General features: G+C 40.0%; 1 protein-coding gene across 4 annotated transcripts in view; it reads left to right on the top strand.

Annotated features, from left to right (window-relative positions):
* The first annotated feature begins 1,285 nt into the window (after nucleotides 1–1,285).
* The window catches only part of PRMT9 (protein arginine methyltransferase 9), a 47,257-nt gene continuing 31,394 nt past the window's right edge, over nucleotides 1,286–17,148 (top strand). Inside the window, exons 1-5 of one of the 4 annotated variants that reach the window (XR_004671224.3) lie at nucleotides 1,286–3,118; nucleotides 6,451–6,599; nucleotides 13,052–13,288; nucleotides 13,800–13,967; nucleotides 16,183–16,285. Coding sequence is in view for 2 of the 4 variants with exons in the window: in XM_003815854.7 (XP_003815902.1) it covers nucleotides 2,930–3,118; nucleotides 6,451–6,599; nucleotides 13,052–13,288; nucleotides 13,800–13,967; nucleotides 16,183–16,285 (846 nt within the window). In the remaining 2 variants the exon portion in view is untranslated. Of the gene's footprint in view, nucleotides 3,119–6,450; nucleotides 6,600–13,051; nucleotides 13,289–13,799; nucleotides 13,968–16,182; nucleotides 16,286–17,148 lie in introns of those variants that run through there. The other 3 variants (XM_003815854.7, XM_008968882.5, XM_034959224.3) reach the window with 3 other exon arrangements.

The following is a 17,148-nucleotide window of genomic DNA, read 5'->3' as shown; positions in this document are numbered from 1 at the left end:
TCACTCTGATGGTAGTTTCTTTTGCTGTGCAGAAGCTCTTTAGTTTAATTAGATCCCATTTGTCAATTTTGGCTTTTGTTGCCATTGCTTTTGGTGTTTTAGTCATGAAGTCCTTGCCCATGCCTATGTCCTGAATGGTATTGCCTAGGATTTCTTTTAGCATTTTTATGGTTTTAGGTCTAACATTTAAGTCTTTAATCCATCTTGAATTAATTTTTGTATAAGGTGTAAGGAAGGGATCTAGTTTCAGCTTTCTACATATGGCTAGCCAGTTTACCCAGCACCATTTATTAAATAGGGAATCCTTTCCCTAGTTCTTGTTTTTGTCAGGTTTGTGAAAGATCAGATGGTTGTAGATGTGTGGTATTGTTTCTAATGGCTCCATTCTGTACCATTGGTCTATATCTCTGTTTTGGTACCAGTACCTCGCTGTTTTGGTTACTATAGCCTTGTAGTATAGTTTGAAGTCAGGTAGCATAATGCCTCCAGCTTTGTTCTTTTGGCTTAGGATTGTTGTGACAATGCGGGCTCTTTTTTGGTTCCATATGAACTTTAAAGTAGTTTTTTCCAATTCTGTGAAGAAAGTTATTGGTAGCTTGATGGGGATGGCACTGAATCTGTAAATTACCTTGGGCAGTGTGGCCATTTTCACGATATTGATTCTTCCTATCCATGAGCATGGAATGTTCTTCCATTTGTTTGTGTCCTCTCTTATTTCATTGAGCAGTGGTTTGTAATTCTCCTTGAAGAGGTCCTTCACGTCCCTTGTAAGTTGGGTTCCTAGGTATTTTATTCTTTTTGAAGCAATTGTGAATGGGAATTCACTCATGATTTGGCTCTCTGTTATTGGTGTATAGAAATGCCTGTGATTTTTGCACATTGATTTTGTATCCTGACACTTTGCTGAAGTTGCTTATCAGCTTAAGGAGATTTTGGGCTGAGATGATGGGGTTTTCTAAATACACAATCATGTCATCTGCAAACAGGGACAATTTGACTTCCTCTTTTCCTAATTGAATACCCTTTATTTCTTTCTCCTGCCTGTTTGCCCTGGCCAGAACTTCCAACACTATGTTGAATAGGAGTGGTGAGAGAGGGCATCCCTGTCTTGTGCCAGTTTTCAAAGGGAATGCTTCCAGTTTTTGCCCATTCAGTATGATATTGGCTGTGGGTCTGTCATAAATAGCTCTTATTATTTTGAGATACATCCCATCAATACCTAATTTATTGAGAGTTTTTAGCATGAAAGGCTGTTGCCAATTCCAGTTTCTTAAGGTGACCAGACGTTCCATGTTATTTGTGTCATTCCATTTTTTCAAAGGACTTATTCTATGTACAGAAAGTCTTGGAAGTTATAGATAAACCACGAAAAAATGCAAATAATTGGCCTGGCGCAGTGGCTCATGCCTGTAATCCCAGCACTTTGGGGGGCTGAGGCGGGCGGATCACCTGAGGTCAGGAGATTGAGACCAGCCTGACCAACATGGAGAAACCCTGTCTCTATTAAAAAGACAAAATTACCCGGGTGTGGTGGTGCATGCCTGTAATCCCAGCTACTCAGAAGGCTGAGGCAGGAGAATCGCTTGCACTTGGGAGGTAGAGGTTGCAGTGAGCCGAGATCGCACCACTGCACTCCAGCCTGGTGTGAGTGAGGCTCTGTCTCAAAAAAAAAAAAAAAAAAAAAAAAAAAAGAAAGAAAAGAAAAAGAAAGAAGAAAAAATCAAAGTCCTTACTTTGCATCATAATCCGCTAGGTGCAAAGGTCACAAAAGTGATTAAGAATAGCTCACAATGTAGTGAACTGGAACCTGAAAAACGGATTAGGATTTACACAGGCGAGTGCTCAGAAAAAAGGGTAGTTCAGATAATTGGATCAGAAGAGAAGGCAAAAATGCATGACGTGTTTTTGAGAATTAGAGGAGCCCTCAAAATGTATTAGTGTGATATGCAAAATGCTCGATTTAAGATATTATCCATTAATGAATTTGAAAATGGGGACAAAAATAACTTTTCAGCCGTAATAACTATGCTCCCCTCCCTTTGAGTTTCGAATCTGTATCTTAGAGGCCACACTTGAATGTGGAAAAACTTTGTATTAATGTAAACACTATACAGTGATAAGACACGGAACAGTGAAATAACCCCTAAGCTCATCTTATAACTGGATAGGTGGTCAGAGAACTTGGATTTGAACCATGCCTATGCCACTAGCTGGTTGTGTGACCTTGAGCAAGTCACTTCTCAGGATATCACGTTTGCCATCATTAAGACGAGTGTGATCCAAAGGTCCACCTAGCCAGGTTTTGTGAGAATGATTTGAAATGCCTGTGAAAGCATTTCCTCTACCACGTCTGAGATGCTTTTGTTATCTCCAGGTTCTTTCAGGTCTTGAAATTTTGTGCATCACGATCCAAAATGTCTTAAGCATCATCACAAATGCTTGACCGTCCCTCATGAGCGGGTGGCGCTTCGCGCTGCCTGGGTCTGTACAACAGGGTCTTGCAGTCGAAAGCCACACACTCCCGGAGTGCAAGAGGGAGAGAAAGCTCTGCTTTCAGCCGGGAAAAAAAAAGGGCGCGAGACCGGACAGGTCCTGCCACAGACGTTCTCCTATGCCCACGCACAGTGGTCGCTCCTGCGGGAATGGGCGGCAGTGACGTGCCCACGTCGGGCGCGCTGACGTTCGCGTAGCGTGCGCCGCTGGCCAGGTGCGCAATAGTGGGGTATGCGTCACCGTCTGCGCCGCCCGCGGAGCCAGGACGGGGCGGACCTTCCGCCTGGGCTGGGGTTGGCGAGTTCACCCGCGGCAGAGGGTAACTTTGCTGTACTGTTTTTTGAGCAGTTGTCTGGTCCCTGGAAGTGTAGCATCGAGAGTTTTCTAATTACGTTTACAAAATATCTTCCCTTTGGCCATACAAGTGGTGACTGCCATGTCGAACTCGCGGCCCAGGTCCCGCCGAGACGCCGGGGGTGGCGCTGGGGCAGCCGGCCGGGACGAGCTGGTGTCGCGGTCCTTACAGAGCGCAGAGCACTGTCTGGGCGTCCAGGACTTCGGCACTGCCTATGCCCACTACCTCCTCGTGCTCAGCCTGGCGCCGGAGCTGAAACACGACGTGAAGGTGAGGGTCCTTTTTTCTCACTTGCTGGCAGATCCAACGTCCTCGTAAAAAAAAAAAAAAAGAAAAAAAAAAAAAGCGGAGGGGCTAGGGTGCCTGGGTGGGTGGTTGCTGTTAATATTTAGGGCCCTTTTTTCTCACTTGCTGGCTGATCCAACGTCCTCGTAAAAGAAAAGAAAAGAAAAGAAAAAAGGCGGAGGGGCTAGGGTGTTTGTTTGGGTGTTTGCTATTAATGTTTACTGTTCACCCTTGACACCTTTCGTTTATTCACACCTACGACCAGCCCAGAGGAAAATCCTGCCGTCTTCACCTTCGAAATATGTCCAGAATCTTACCAGTTCTCACCATCTTCCCCTTTACTACCCTGGTTCGACCTTCAGTCATCTGCCAGCTGTTGCAGTCGGCTCTCAACTGAGCTCTCTCCTGCAGTCTGTGTCAACATAGCTAGCTTTTTGCAACAAAAGTCAAATGTTGTCATTTCTCAGTTTCAAAACTTTCATCTCATTTAAAATTTTAAAGGCCCTCGAATTGGAAATGAGGTCTCACGTGATCCTCTTCTCCTTATATCTAATTTAAGCATGCCCTGGCTTGAGGGCTTTTGGATTTGTTATATTGTGTGTAGTAGGAATATAGTGGGCCTCTAGTTGAATAAAGTGTGTAATTAGCCTAAAGTGATTATCATTTAATGATGCGTTCTTTAAACTTCAATTATTGGATTATTTGCAACAATTACTCTGTTGAAATGCTGTTCTTTTTTGAAGTACTTTTAGAATCTGAATTACGAAAAATGATTTAACTTAAAATTGCAATTACTTTGCTTCATTTAGACTGAGGGTTTGTCAACCTCAGCACTATTGACATTTTGAATGGGATAATTCTTTGTTATGGGGGAGGGGAGGTGTCCTGTGCATTGCAGTATGTTTGGCAGCATCCTTGATCTCTACCCACTAAATGTCAGTAGCATCTAGATGTTTGTAGTTCATGTAAACTTAGTGTAAATTTCAGGACAGCTGTCCTACTTGAGGAGGAGATGATATGTTGAGATACAGTTTGCTTCTCTTGGTAGGCAGCAATAGAAAAATGGATCAACTCAAGTGATCTTTCCTCAGTTACTTGTTTCTTAGTTTCCTCTTCTGTGAAACAGGGATGCAGCCTCTCTTAAAAATGTTTACTGGGTATTAAAAGTATATTTAGACTGGGTGTGCTGGCTCACGCCTGTAATCCCAGCACTTTGAGAGGCGGAGGCAGGTGGATCACAAGGTCAGGAGTTTGAGACCAGCCTGGCCAATATGGTGAAAACCTGTCTCTACTAAAAATTAAAAAATTAGGCTGGGCGCGGTGGCTCACGCCTGTAATCCCAGCACTTTGGGAGGCAGAGACGGGCGGATCACCTGAGGTCAGGAGTTCGAGACCAGCCTCAACATGGAGAAACCCCGTCTCTACTAAAAGTACAAAATTAGCTGGGTGTGGTGGTGCATGCCTGTAATCACAGCTACTCGAGAGGCTGAGGCAGGAGAATTGCTTGAACCTGGGAGGCAGAGGTTGTGGTGAGCCGAGATCGCGCCATTGCACTCCAGCCTGGGCAACAAGAGCGAAACTCTGTCTCAAAATAAATAAATAAATAAATAAAAAATTAGCTGGGCATGGTGGCATGTGCCTGTAGTCCCAGCTACTCAGGAGGCTGACGCAGAAGAATTGCTTGAACTCGGGAGGCGGAGGTTGCAGTGAGTCCAGATTGTGCCACTGGACTCCAGCCTGGGCGACAGAGTATGACTCCATCTCAAAAAGAAAAAATAAAAAAGTATATTTAAAATTTGTAGTGCAATGCCTGACATTCAGTAGGGTAAGCAACTAGTCTGTTTCCTGCCGAACAAAGTCTGTGTTTGTTTGTATGGGCCCCCTGTAAAATGCTCATTGCCTGCTACTCTATTCCCCATACCCAAACTCCGGCCACACCAAGCCACTTATCTGTAGACCCTCTGATCCATTTCATATAATCTGTGCGGGGTTTTTTTTTTTTTTGATAGAGTCTCACTATATCACACAGGCTGGAATGCAGTGGTGCGATCTCGGTTTACTGCAACCTCCACCTCCCGGGTTCAAGCAATTCTCCTGCCTCAGCCTCCTGAGTAGCAGGGATTATAGGTGTTCGCCACCATGCTTGGCTAATTTTTATATTTTTAGTAGAGATGGGGTTTCACCGTGTTGGCCAGGCTGGTCTTGAACTCCTGACCTCAGGTGATCTGCCTGCCTTGGCCTCCCAAAGGGCTGGGATTACAGGCATGAGCCACCGTGCCCGGCCAGAATCTCCTTTCTTATCCTTGTCTCTCTAGTAAACTCCCTCAAGATTCAGTTCCAAGTATCAACGCTTTTGTATAAAATATGCGAAGATGATTTAAAATGTTTTAATGACTAAAGCTTTCCCTCTTTCCACAGTATTGCAGCATGGAGAGTGGATGGAGGGAGATGCAATTGGAATTAGAGTGACAGCGTTAAGGCTGTTGCTGTAGTCCAGCAAGTGGTTACAAGGGCCAGATTAGGTTGTAACTGTGGGAATGGAGAGGAGGTAACAGATTTAAAGATATTGAGAGAGCATTGGCTAGGTTTGAAACAGTATATGTGGAGTTAAGGTACCATTATAAGGTGACTTTGTGGTTTGAGGTTGAGTGGTGTCTTAATCTTACAGCCTGTGTCAGAGGAGTATGATGAGTTCAGTTTAGAACATTTTGAACTTTTCCAAAATTAAATTTCTCTCTATAGGGCCTCTGTGAGGATAAGAACAAGATTTATGTTGCCTCAGTTCTTTGCAGAAGGATTGTTCAGGAAATATTTGAGTTGGACTACATTTGCAATGGCTGGAGATCCATTGCCTGGTTGAAATGACTAATAGGAAGCTGTATCTATGAGTCTGAGGTTCAGAAGAGAAGGTCTTGACTAGAGATGTAAATGTAGCATCCATTAACACATGGGTGATAATAAATGCGTTAGGGATGGATGAGTGAAAAAAGAAGAGGGCCAAGGACAAACTCCAAAAACACAGGAGCCGACAAAAATGAGGCAGTTCTGGAGAATAAGGAGAATGTGATACAGCAGCTAAGAATGGGGGGAGTTTAGAGAGTGGTCAGACTAATTCTGCTTATTATTGCCATGTAGGTGGTAAAATTCATTCATTTGTGCACTTGTTCAGAAAACAGTGCCTACTAAAGTTAAATGAAGTTTAAGGTGATTGTTCAATAGTGATTAAGTTCGATTGCTCGGAATCTTCAACTAATGATGTATATTCTTTCATCTTTTATGTTATTGACTAATTCATAATTTTTTTCTTATTTGTAAAGGAAACTTTTCAGTACACACTTTTCAGATGGGCTGAAGAGCTTGATGCTCTCAGTCGGATACAAGACTTACTTGGTTGCTATGAGCAGGCCTTGGAACTGTTTCCTGATGATGAAGTGATTTGCAATAGTATGGGGGAGCATCTCTTCAGGTTTGTAGTGATTTTAGTATTACTTGTTAAGAATTATTCTGTATTAGTCTGGATAGGGATAAATCATACAGTAATTTTAACAGGGAAAGTTTAATATGGAGAATTATTAAGGAGAATTGAAAAGAATAGCAGATATATAATATCATAGCAGTTTTAATATTTTGTAATATACGGCATAATAGCCACTGCTCTTAGGAGTAAGACAGAATATCCAAGGAAGAGTTCCCCTCACTGGGCTGAGTGCCACCACTTATTGGAGAGGGCACAGCTGTGATTCTTAGGATGGCAGAAAAGTCACTGTAGTGCCTTGCCAGGGAACTTCTTGTAAATTTGTTTTCTGGACCTGGGTATAGTTTTGCCTCTTGGGATGCCAGAGAAAGCCTCATGGGGAAGTATCTTATCAGAGGTACTCCATTACAAAACCATGTAGTAGGGTAAGAAGCCTTGGGGAAGCTGCTGACCCTTGGATGCTGCTAGCTGCCATGCATTTCAGGAGCTTGGTGCTAGACAAGCCCTAAGCAGGAAGCAAAACTCTTTCTTGCTACAGTGTCTCTCCAGCACTGTTTTTTTTGGGGGCAGAGTCTCACTTTGTAGCCCAGGCTGGAGTGAAGTGGCGTGATCTCAGCTCACTGCAACCTCTCCACCTTCTGGGTTCAAGTGATTCTCGTTCCTCAGCCTCCTGAGAAGCTGGCATTACAGGCGCCTGCCACCCCACCCAGGTAATTTTTGTATTTTTAGTAGAGACAGGGTTTCACCATGTTGGCCAGGCTGGTCTCGAACTCCTGACCTCAAGCGATCCACCCGCCTCAGCCTCCCAAAGTGCTGGGATTACAGGTGTGAGCCACTGCGCCTGGCCTCCAGCACTTTTTTTTTTTTGAGACAGTGTGTCACTGTGTCGCTCAGGTTGGAGTGCAGTAGCACCATCATGGCTCATGGCAACCTTGACCTCCCAGGCTCTGGTGATCTCACCTCAGCAGCGCCCCCACCTGCACTCCAGTAGCTGGAATTGCAGTACATGCCACCACACCTGGCTAATTTTTTGTCTTTTTTGTAGAGACAGGATTTTGCCATGTTGTTGCCCAAGCTGGTCTGGAGCTCCTGGGCTCAAGCGATCCTTTGGCCTTGGCCTCCCAAAGCACTGGGATTACAGACTTGAGCCACCGCAACCGGCCTCTCCGCACTTTTTACCAACAAAGCTTACCCTTGTGCCAACTGGTGGGAGAATATTAAAGGGCCAGATACGTTTTTCACAGAGCAGGCAAAAAAAGGGTGAATTTGGCAATAAGTTGATAACTTACATGTTGGGAGTCTTGGAACCACTCCCAGATTTGCTGATTTGCTGGAAGGGCTCACAGGCCTCACCATATAGTCCTAGTCATGGCTCTTGTGTATTACTGTGAATGGATACAAAGCAAAATTTGCAAAGGGTAAATGTGTATGGGGCAAAGTGTAAAGGAAAACCAGGTGCAAGCCTCCAAAGTTCCTTTTTCAGTGAAGTCACGCAGGATGCACTTCATTCCCACGGTGAGTTATGACAGTACACGTGAAATGTTGCCAACCAGGGAAACTCATTAGAGGCTCAGTGCCCAGGGTTTCTACTGCGAGCTGGATACTTGGGTACCCTCTGCCTGGCATATACTAAAATCCTAGATTCCCAGAAGAAAAGCAGGTCAGCTGTTGAGCATAAACCACATTGTTTGTATAATCAGTTTAGGAATACTATCAGTTAGGATAGTGAGAACCCTCCCCAAATCCAAATTCCCAGATGCCAGCCAAGGGACAGTTTTGTAATTAGGCCTTTCAAAGGATGGCAGTCAGACCTGCTATGTTAACTCTGCATATTAGTACATGTGCGTGAAGAATTCTGTGAAAGTACAGGAAATAAAATGAATGGTTAACATTGCTTCTGAGTTTGAACGTTTCAGAGTGATGGGGACTCAGCATGGTTCTGCCAAGTTTGAAAGTGACAATTGCTCACATTCGTAGGAATTTAGTTAATGAATCTCATTTTAAATGTTCCTTTTAGGTATTTTCATGCATTTTCTCACTAATTGCTTTCTCTTTCCCTCAAATCACATCCAGCTAAAAAAAAACCTTAATGTTATGAATAATGAACTACAAAATTCCTAAGTGACCACAGAATTTCTCTTATTAAACGTATCTCGAGTTCATTAGTTGTTAACAATCAGTCTGCTACCTTTGTCTCTGGTGCCCATGGGGCCCTTGCGTGGCTCACTAGACTGTGCAGGGCTAGGGCTCTGGGAATGCAGTGTATGTACTCTGTACAGTTTTAAGACATTAAATTAATAGAGCAATCAACTCAGTATTATGCTTTTTTTTTTCAGTGTGGAGAAATAATGTTTTATAAATAACTTTTAAGAAGAACATGGATCATTAACCTTACAAATGTACTCCCCTGTGATAATTAATGTAAACTCTTTACATGGTCATTCACAATAAGTTGTATGAATATTTATTACAATTTTGGATCGTATGTCTCTCCTCAGAAAACATTTTGAGATTTGATGTGTAGAATTTTTTGTTAACAATTGCTTATTTGAAAAAATTCTAGGTCGGGCATGGTGGCTCATGCCTGTATTCCCAGCACTTTGGGAGGCCGAAGCAGGCAGATCAGTTGAGGTCAGGAGTTCGAGACCAGCCTGGCCAACATAGTGCAACCCTGTTTCTACTAAAAAAAATGCAAAAAGTAAACGGGTGTGGTGGCACGTGTCTGTAGTCCCAGCTACTCAGGAGGCTGAGGTAGGAAAATCGCTTGAACCTGGGAGGTGGAGGTTGCAGTGAGCCAAAATTGCACGACTGCACTCCAGCCTGGGTGACAGAGAGAGACTCCATCTCAAAAAAAAAAAAAAAAAAAAAAAAATTCTACGTGTCAAGACAGAATGACTTTCTGTTGAGGCTGCTTAATAAATTGAAAATATAAACAAAGTAGTAGTGAGTTTTTTATGTATACATAAGTGTTTTTGTAAATGAAATGTAACTTTTTCATAGAACAGCCTTTTTTTTCTTTGGAATTTTTGTGTACTCTCCATAGAAACTTTATAGTTAGGAAAAACTGGTGAAAACAAAAAATTTTTGTTTTGGGTTTGTTTTAATACATCTAATTTCACTGCCTTGTACAAAATAATGGGAGAATTCTTGTTTAGGAAACATGATTATAATGTCCTATTTTATATAGAAAGATCCCTTTACATGTTCAGTAATTGTTCTCTAGTATCATTCTTTTCCTTATTTGGTTATATTAAGTTTTTTTTTTTTTTTTGAGACGGAGTCTTGCTTTGTCACCCAGGCTGGAGTGCAGTGGCAGGATCTCAGCTCACTGCAACCTCCGCCTCCCAGGTTCAAGCAATTTTCATGCCTCAGCCTCCGGAGTAGCTGGAATTACAGGCACAGGCCACCACGCCCGGATAATTTTTGTATTTTTAGTAGAGATGGGGTTTCACCATGTTGCCCAGGCTGGTCTTGACCTCCTGACCTCTAGTGATCCACCCGCCTCGGTCTCCCAAAGTGGCGCCCAAAGACATGAGCTATGACGCGCAGCCAAGTTGTATTAAGTTTTATTCAATGAAAAGTTCTATATAAGAAACACTTTGCCAAACTTTATTAGCTAGTCTCAGTAATGTAACTGCAAGGCATTTTAACAGTCTTAATTAACATGGCCTAGGGAGTGACAATGAATTCTCCTTTAAAAAACAAATATTTGATAGTTTTTAATTGTAGAGTATGTTAATAATTAGAAAAATAAGGCAGATAATTAACTGAGGGTTACTTTTTCATGTTAACAGCTAACCTGATCAGCTACAGCGTCCATTTTCTACAAATTAGCAACCCCTTTCCACCTAAATGAAATTTGTTTGAAAATATTTTTAAAAATCTTTTTTTATGAGTAATCTCCTCAAATTAGTTAAAAAAATCTATATTTTAATTCCAAAGTTTTCTTTTGTTCTTTATATAATGAGAGTTACTCTATAGGATTCAATTATATTTCCAGATTATACACATACGGTGATCATAACATTCCAAGACTTATGTTTCAGGATAAACTCAATTTAACAGAAAAGTGGAACTCTACATACTTTTGACAGATTGTAACTTTTGGTGACCTGTTGTTGTAGGACATTAGTCTGAGCAGTTACCAGTCATTGAGACAAAAAATACTTGGTATTAGTTTGCTTTGGGGAGATGTAACTAAGCAAAATTTCTAATTTGGACGGTAGCAGTTCAGAATTCGGGATAGTGTGAATGTGGCTTTTGCTATAGAATTTACCTTTGTTCTTGACTTACAATGGTTCTTGTTCTATACTCCTTTTGTCATCAAAAATAGTGTATCATTTACTCCCCACCAAAAGAATCTGTTCCAGGAGAAAAATATTTCCAAAGTAAATGATAGCTGCTTCTCCTGACACTTATTTGTGTAATAAAATGTGTCTGGAATGTCTCAACTTCACAACCTTTTGTTAGTCCAGTAGCATCAGATTTAAACAAAATGTATTTAAATTGCTAATCAAGAAGATAATGTTTTTCCTAGTTAAAAGAAAAAGGGCATTATGGCATTCTTATGCTTCACTGATATGTTGTATCATATCAGTGATACATATTGGGTCTTTCAATGAGATATGCTTTAATGGAGTAGATTATATATTTTTTAGATTAGAATTTCAGTTTAAGGAAATTGATAATGTATTAAATATCAAACCTAAGGGAAGCACAAACCCAGGAAATTATTAGGGGTGTGTTTAATACCCATTGCTGAATTAGTCTCACAAAAAATAATGATTACATACAATGTACATGGTACTATACTATGTACAATGGTAGTTGCAAATAAGAACAAGATAGTTCTACCTTCAAGATAACTTAAAATAACATATATTAACTGAAAACATTGAAATTTTCACCTAAATCATGAATGTCTCTTATTTGACATAGGACCATTGCTTTTTGTTAGAGTGCAGTCCCCTGTTTGGACTTCTAGAATGTCTCTTTTGCTTAAACCATACCTGGAATGAATAGTATGATTAAGTTTCTCTAGCTGGGCGCGGTGGCTCACGCCTGTAATCTCAGCACTTTGGGAGGCCGAGGTGGGCGAATCACCTGAGGTTGGGAGTTTGCGACCAGCCTGACCAACATGGAGAAACCCCATCTCTACTAAAAATACAAAATTAGCCGGACGTGGTGGCGCATTCCTGTAATCCCAGCTACTTGGGAGGCTGAGGCAGGAGAATCGCTTGAACCTGGGAGGCAGAGGTTGCAGTGAGCCGAGATCGTGCCATTGCACTCCAGCCTGGGCAACAAAAGCGAAACTCTGTCTCAAAAAAAAGAAAAAAAAGTTTCTCTAAACTTGGCAGAATGCTTAAAGGTACTTATGAAGAACTGTGAATGAAGAGAGTTCTACTAGCTCAGTTCTGTTCCATGTGTGGTCCACACATTGGTGCTCACCCATAGATTACTGGTTAATGACAGGTAAGTATAGAAATTGAGAGTAAGTGTTTGGAAATGGGTGTAGCAACTTGACATTGCTGTAAATCCAAGCATATGGTTAGGAAACTCTAATGCAGAAGAGAGTATATAGATCAGTTTGGGTGCTGCTGAAATCTGATATTACGTGAGCTCCATATGAATCATGTGCAATACAGCCATATCAGTCTGCAAACAATTAGATGTTTAAGAAAGGGAGGATTCTCTCCTTCTCAGTATTGCACTTGACTAGTCTTAAAAATAAAAATTTAAGAAAAAAAGGGAGGAGAGGTTCTTCATTACAGATAGTTTGAGAAGCACTGTTCTAGAGGGTTGGGTAGGTTTTTTTTTCTCCTTTTATTTTTTATTTGCTCACATATAATTAAATAGTACTTAATTTTAAGTGACTTGCCTTTGATTTTCTTCCAGAGCATTTATTTAGCTTAGTGTCTGTAGGCACAGTGGTTCCCTTTCTGCGGTGATATTTATTTACTTAGTATGATATTTAGTTAAAATACGTAATTATAATAACAAGTACAACTGACATAAACTGATCTGGCAGCAAATACAACTGACTCTTGATGACTGTTCAACTCAGTTGCTGAGACAAAAGGCATGCCGGCCCCCACAAAGAGGAGCCTACTAAGCCATAGGCATTAGTGTGTTGTACAGAGGGAATGGAGTTGGCTAAATGGAGGATGACTGTGAGAGCTTCTGCTATACATTAGTATAACAGTAATTTATAGTCAGGTACTTGTTTGTCTCCCAGAATATATAAATGTAGTGGTTCAGAAAAGAAAGAAATACTGAGGCTTGCAGTCCTCACAGACGGCTTCCCAAAAGAGGTAGCACTTGGATTGGCAGGATTTGGGGTGCTGGCATGGAATTCCTAGGCCAAGTGAGTGGCATAAACAAAGGTACTGCAGTTGGTAGCATATAGTTGAATATATTTTGTCTTTTGTCATTTTTTACTCTAGAATGGGCTTTAGGGATGAAGCAGCTGGGTATTTTCATAAAGCAGTGAAGCTAAACCCTGATTTCAGTGATGCAAAGGAGAATTTTTATCGTGTTGCAAACTGGTTGGTGGAACGCTGGCACTTTATCATGCTTAATGACACCAAGAGGAATACAATTTATAATGCAGCAATCCAAAAGGCAGTTTGTTTGGGGTCCAAAAGTGTTTTGGACATTGGAGCAGGAACTGGAATACTAAGGTTGGTAGTAATTGCATTTTAATGGTATATACATGTATTCTAATGTAAATTAAAGATTTTGCCAGATATGGAAAATTTAACATTGGAATTTAAAAGTATTTCTTATAATCTTGTTAGGGTTATTTATGTAACTATTATGATTTTTACTATAACTTTTATCAAGAACTGGACATAACTGCTAAGAAAAATTTGGGATTATTGAAATTTTGAATAATGAATTTGAGTCTTTTTTATGTTAACATTCTGATGGAATCTAGTTGTCTAAGTTAAAGCCCATTAGTATTCATTAAAGATACAATGCCAGTTGTGTCTTTAATAGAGTAGATCCCATGGTTTATTGTATGATTTGTTTCTAGACAAGAATATTAGTTTATTTTTTAATGCAGAGTGAGTAATGGTTGTGTTAAAGAATAAAAGGAAAAACCCCACATTTTAGCATCATCATTTCCTTAAAATTTGAGAAAATACAGTAGATTATTTTTTCTTGATGGAGAACTTTTTTCCCTTGTAGCATGTTTGCTAAAAAAGCTGGAGCACATTCCGTGTATGCCTGTGAGTTATCCAAGACCATGTATGAACTTGCCTGTGATGTCGTGGCAGCAAACAAGATGGAAGCAGGGATCAAACTCTTACATACGAAGTCACTTGACATAGAGATTCCAAAACATATTCCCGAAAGGTATTATCATGTAAACTAATTTTAGTGTTTATACTTCTCTATTTTTAAAAAACTAAGATATATTTCTAGCTTTTAGTCCAAACAAAATGCTACAAAACCCTTATTTTGTAAAGATACGGATATAGGATAGGATAGTTTATTATAAGACATATTTAAATAAAATTATATTCTTTATTAAAAATATTTAAAGATCTTGAGAAAAATTTGTGGCAAGGGATCAAATAAACTTGATCTTAGCAAGTTACTTTACCTTTGTTAATTTCAGTGTTCTCATTTGTAAAAATGGATAATTCATCCTGTGTGGTCAATAACTGCTTAAAAGTTGTATTTAAAAAGAAAACACAAGCAGTTCAGATTCAATGGACTTATCACATTTTGTGTTAATATACTTGTTTAAAATGAAAGCTTTGGAAATGTCAGCTGTGAGTATATTTTGGCATGGGCCCTTTAAATGATTTGAATATAAGTCATATAAGTCTTGGCTTTTTAGTATGTTTTCTCACTCCGATCCATATCACAAGGGTGATGGAATTTTAGAGCTAGAAGGAATTTGAAAATGATCTGGTTCCACACTAGTCATTTTAGAGACAAAGTTTTCTTTATGTAGCACTTACTTTACCTGTCTCTTCTGGGTTTAACTTCCAATCTTACTTCAATTCAGTTTGTATTGAAAGAAGATGTTTTTGTGCCTTATATCAACTATGACTTTAAAAAGTTTTCTTCCATATATATAATAGTATTTATCTTAACATAGTACCTAACACTTTTCAATCGTCTCTACATTTATTCACATGAAAAAATTCCTATTAGATTAATGCAAATGTCATACCCATTTTATAGAAAAAAACACTAAAACACTGTCCTCAGTTGTCTTGTTCCACTTGGGCTGCCATAATGAAATACCACAGACTGGGTAGCTTTAACAATAGGCATTTATTTTCTCACAGTTCTGGAGGCTGGAAGACAATGATCAAGGTGTTGGCAAGTTCGGTTTCTTGTGAGGATTCTCTTCCTGGATTGCAGATTCTGCTTTCTTGTTGTGTCTTTACACGGCCTTTCCTTCTCCAGTATAGTCAGTTTCGGGGTTAAGGGCTTCAGTATGAATTTTGAGAGGGACATGAGTCAGCATGAATCAAAGTTACCTTAATTTAATCTACATTTTTCTCACAGATAATGTTGTAGAAAGATCTATTGGTTTTGAACCAGGAGCTATGGATTCCAGATTAGACTATTATTAATTTATTTTGACCTTAAGCAAATGTCTAGACCTCAAGGTATTGGACCAGATGATTTGAAACACCTTTCACATTCTAAGTGTATGCAATCATAAATACTGGATATTTTCTGTATATAAGAAGTTGGGTTTAGGCACTGTGGAGGATACCAAAGTCATTCTTACCCTCAAGGAACTTACAATCTAGATAGGAAGATAAAGAATATTCATGAAACTTTTCTTATCTTCTAACTACATAAATGAGTGATACTGGCAATAAATGCTGAAGGAGTTCAGAGAAGGGAGAAACTATTTTCGTATGTCTTTGAGTAAAATTTTCTAGAAAGAAAGAATGGACAGAAGAGCAGAGTTCTGTGGACGAGGCTTTTTCTAAGACTCAGGCAGTGGGTAAAGCAAGAGAAGTGATAAGAGAGGCACAGTCAACATATAGGAGGCAAACATGGATGATACAGTATCATAGAAGGTAGAGATAGATTTTGAGAAGGAGGGCTCTCTCCTGCAATCAGTGTTATTTGGAGATAAAAAAATGATAACTGAGAAAGAGGATTCATTTTGATAAGTAGGGAGTTATTGATGGTAGAGAATATTTTTATAGACTGTTGGTGTTGGAAGTCTTCTTGCTTGGCATTAAGGAAGAGACTGATAAAGGTAATGGGTGTGAACCACTCTTAAAGATGTAGGCAATGAAAAAATAACCTGGAGAGAGAACAAGGCCAAGTGAAGTTTGTCATTCCCCACCTCCCCCCACCCTCCATCTTCCAAACCAAGGAGAAGGAGCCAGTGGAGAACAAAGGAGCTTAAGGAACATTCGAGTAAAGTTCCTCAAGATTCAGTAGTAGATCTTAAAAATGAAATGTATTAGGATATTTTACATATGGACTGTTTCTATAATATACTCTTCCTTTCTCCTCTCAGCTTTGACATCTTTATATAATAGCATGATATTTTACTTACATATATCTTTAAAAAATCATTCTATAGAGTGTCCCTAGTTGTAACAGAAACTGTCGATGCAGGTTTATTTGGAGAAGGAATTGTGGAGAGTTTGATTCATGCATGGGAGCATTTACTTTTACAGCCAAAGGTAAGCAGTATGAAAATACTTAAAACTGATTAAGAATTCGTTATTTCATCAGAGATTTATTGAATCCTTAGTATATTTACAAAACAATATGAAATATATTTTCCATTGCCAAGGTGTACATACTGTGTGGTTGGAAAGAAATCTATGCAAAAAACTTTTACTGGCCAGGCGCAGTGGGTCATGCCTGTAATCCCAGCACTTTGGGAGGCCAAGGTGGGATCACCTGAGGTCGGGAGTTCGAGACCAGCCTTACCAACATGGAGAAACCCCATCTCTACTAAAAATACAAAATTAGCCGGGTGTGGTGGCGCATGCCTGTAATCCCAGCTACTTGGGAGGCTGAGGCAGGAGAATCGCTTGAACCCGGGAGGTGGAGGTTGCAATGAGTCGAGGTCACGCCATTGCACTCCAGCCTGGGCAACAAGAGCGAAACTCCGTCTCAAACAAAACAAAACAAAACAAAACAAAACAACATAAAAACATTTACTAACAACATGATTCAATGTATAATTATGTGCCTGAATGAGATATACAGGCAAAAATACTCCAGGGAAGAATTCATAGGAATTGAGATTACTTTATGGACGGACTGACTATGGAATTCTTGAGTAGGGTTGAAAAACGGAGGTACTTTGAGTCTTACAGACCTCACTGCCTAGAATTTTGGCAAATTATCAGAAGGGAGTATAGTAATAGCTGGTTTGGTACTGTTTTCAGGTACCTGTTGAACCCAGGCTATGGCTTGGACAGGACTATTATAATTGCCAAATTATATTTTGCATTGAAATCCTCTATTGTAGCCCACAAATCATTGATTTGGTTTATATGATATGTGTTATCAATGAAAGGATTTTAATATGTAA

Source organism: Pan paniscus, chromosome 3 (assembly GCF_029289425.2).
Source record: "Pan paniscus chromosome 3, NHGRI_mPanPan1-v2.0_pri, whole genome shotgun sequence".
NCBI lineage: Eukaryota > Metazoa > Chordata > Mammalia > Primates > Hominidae > Pan > Pan paniscus.
This window is presented reverse-complemented; position numbering and strand designations above follow the sequence as displayed.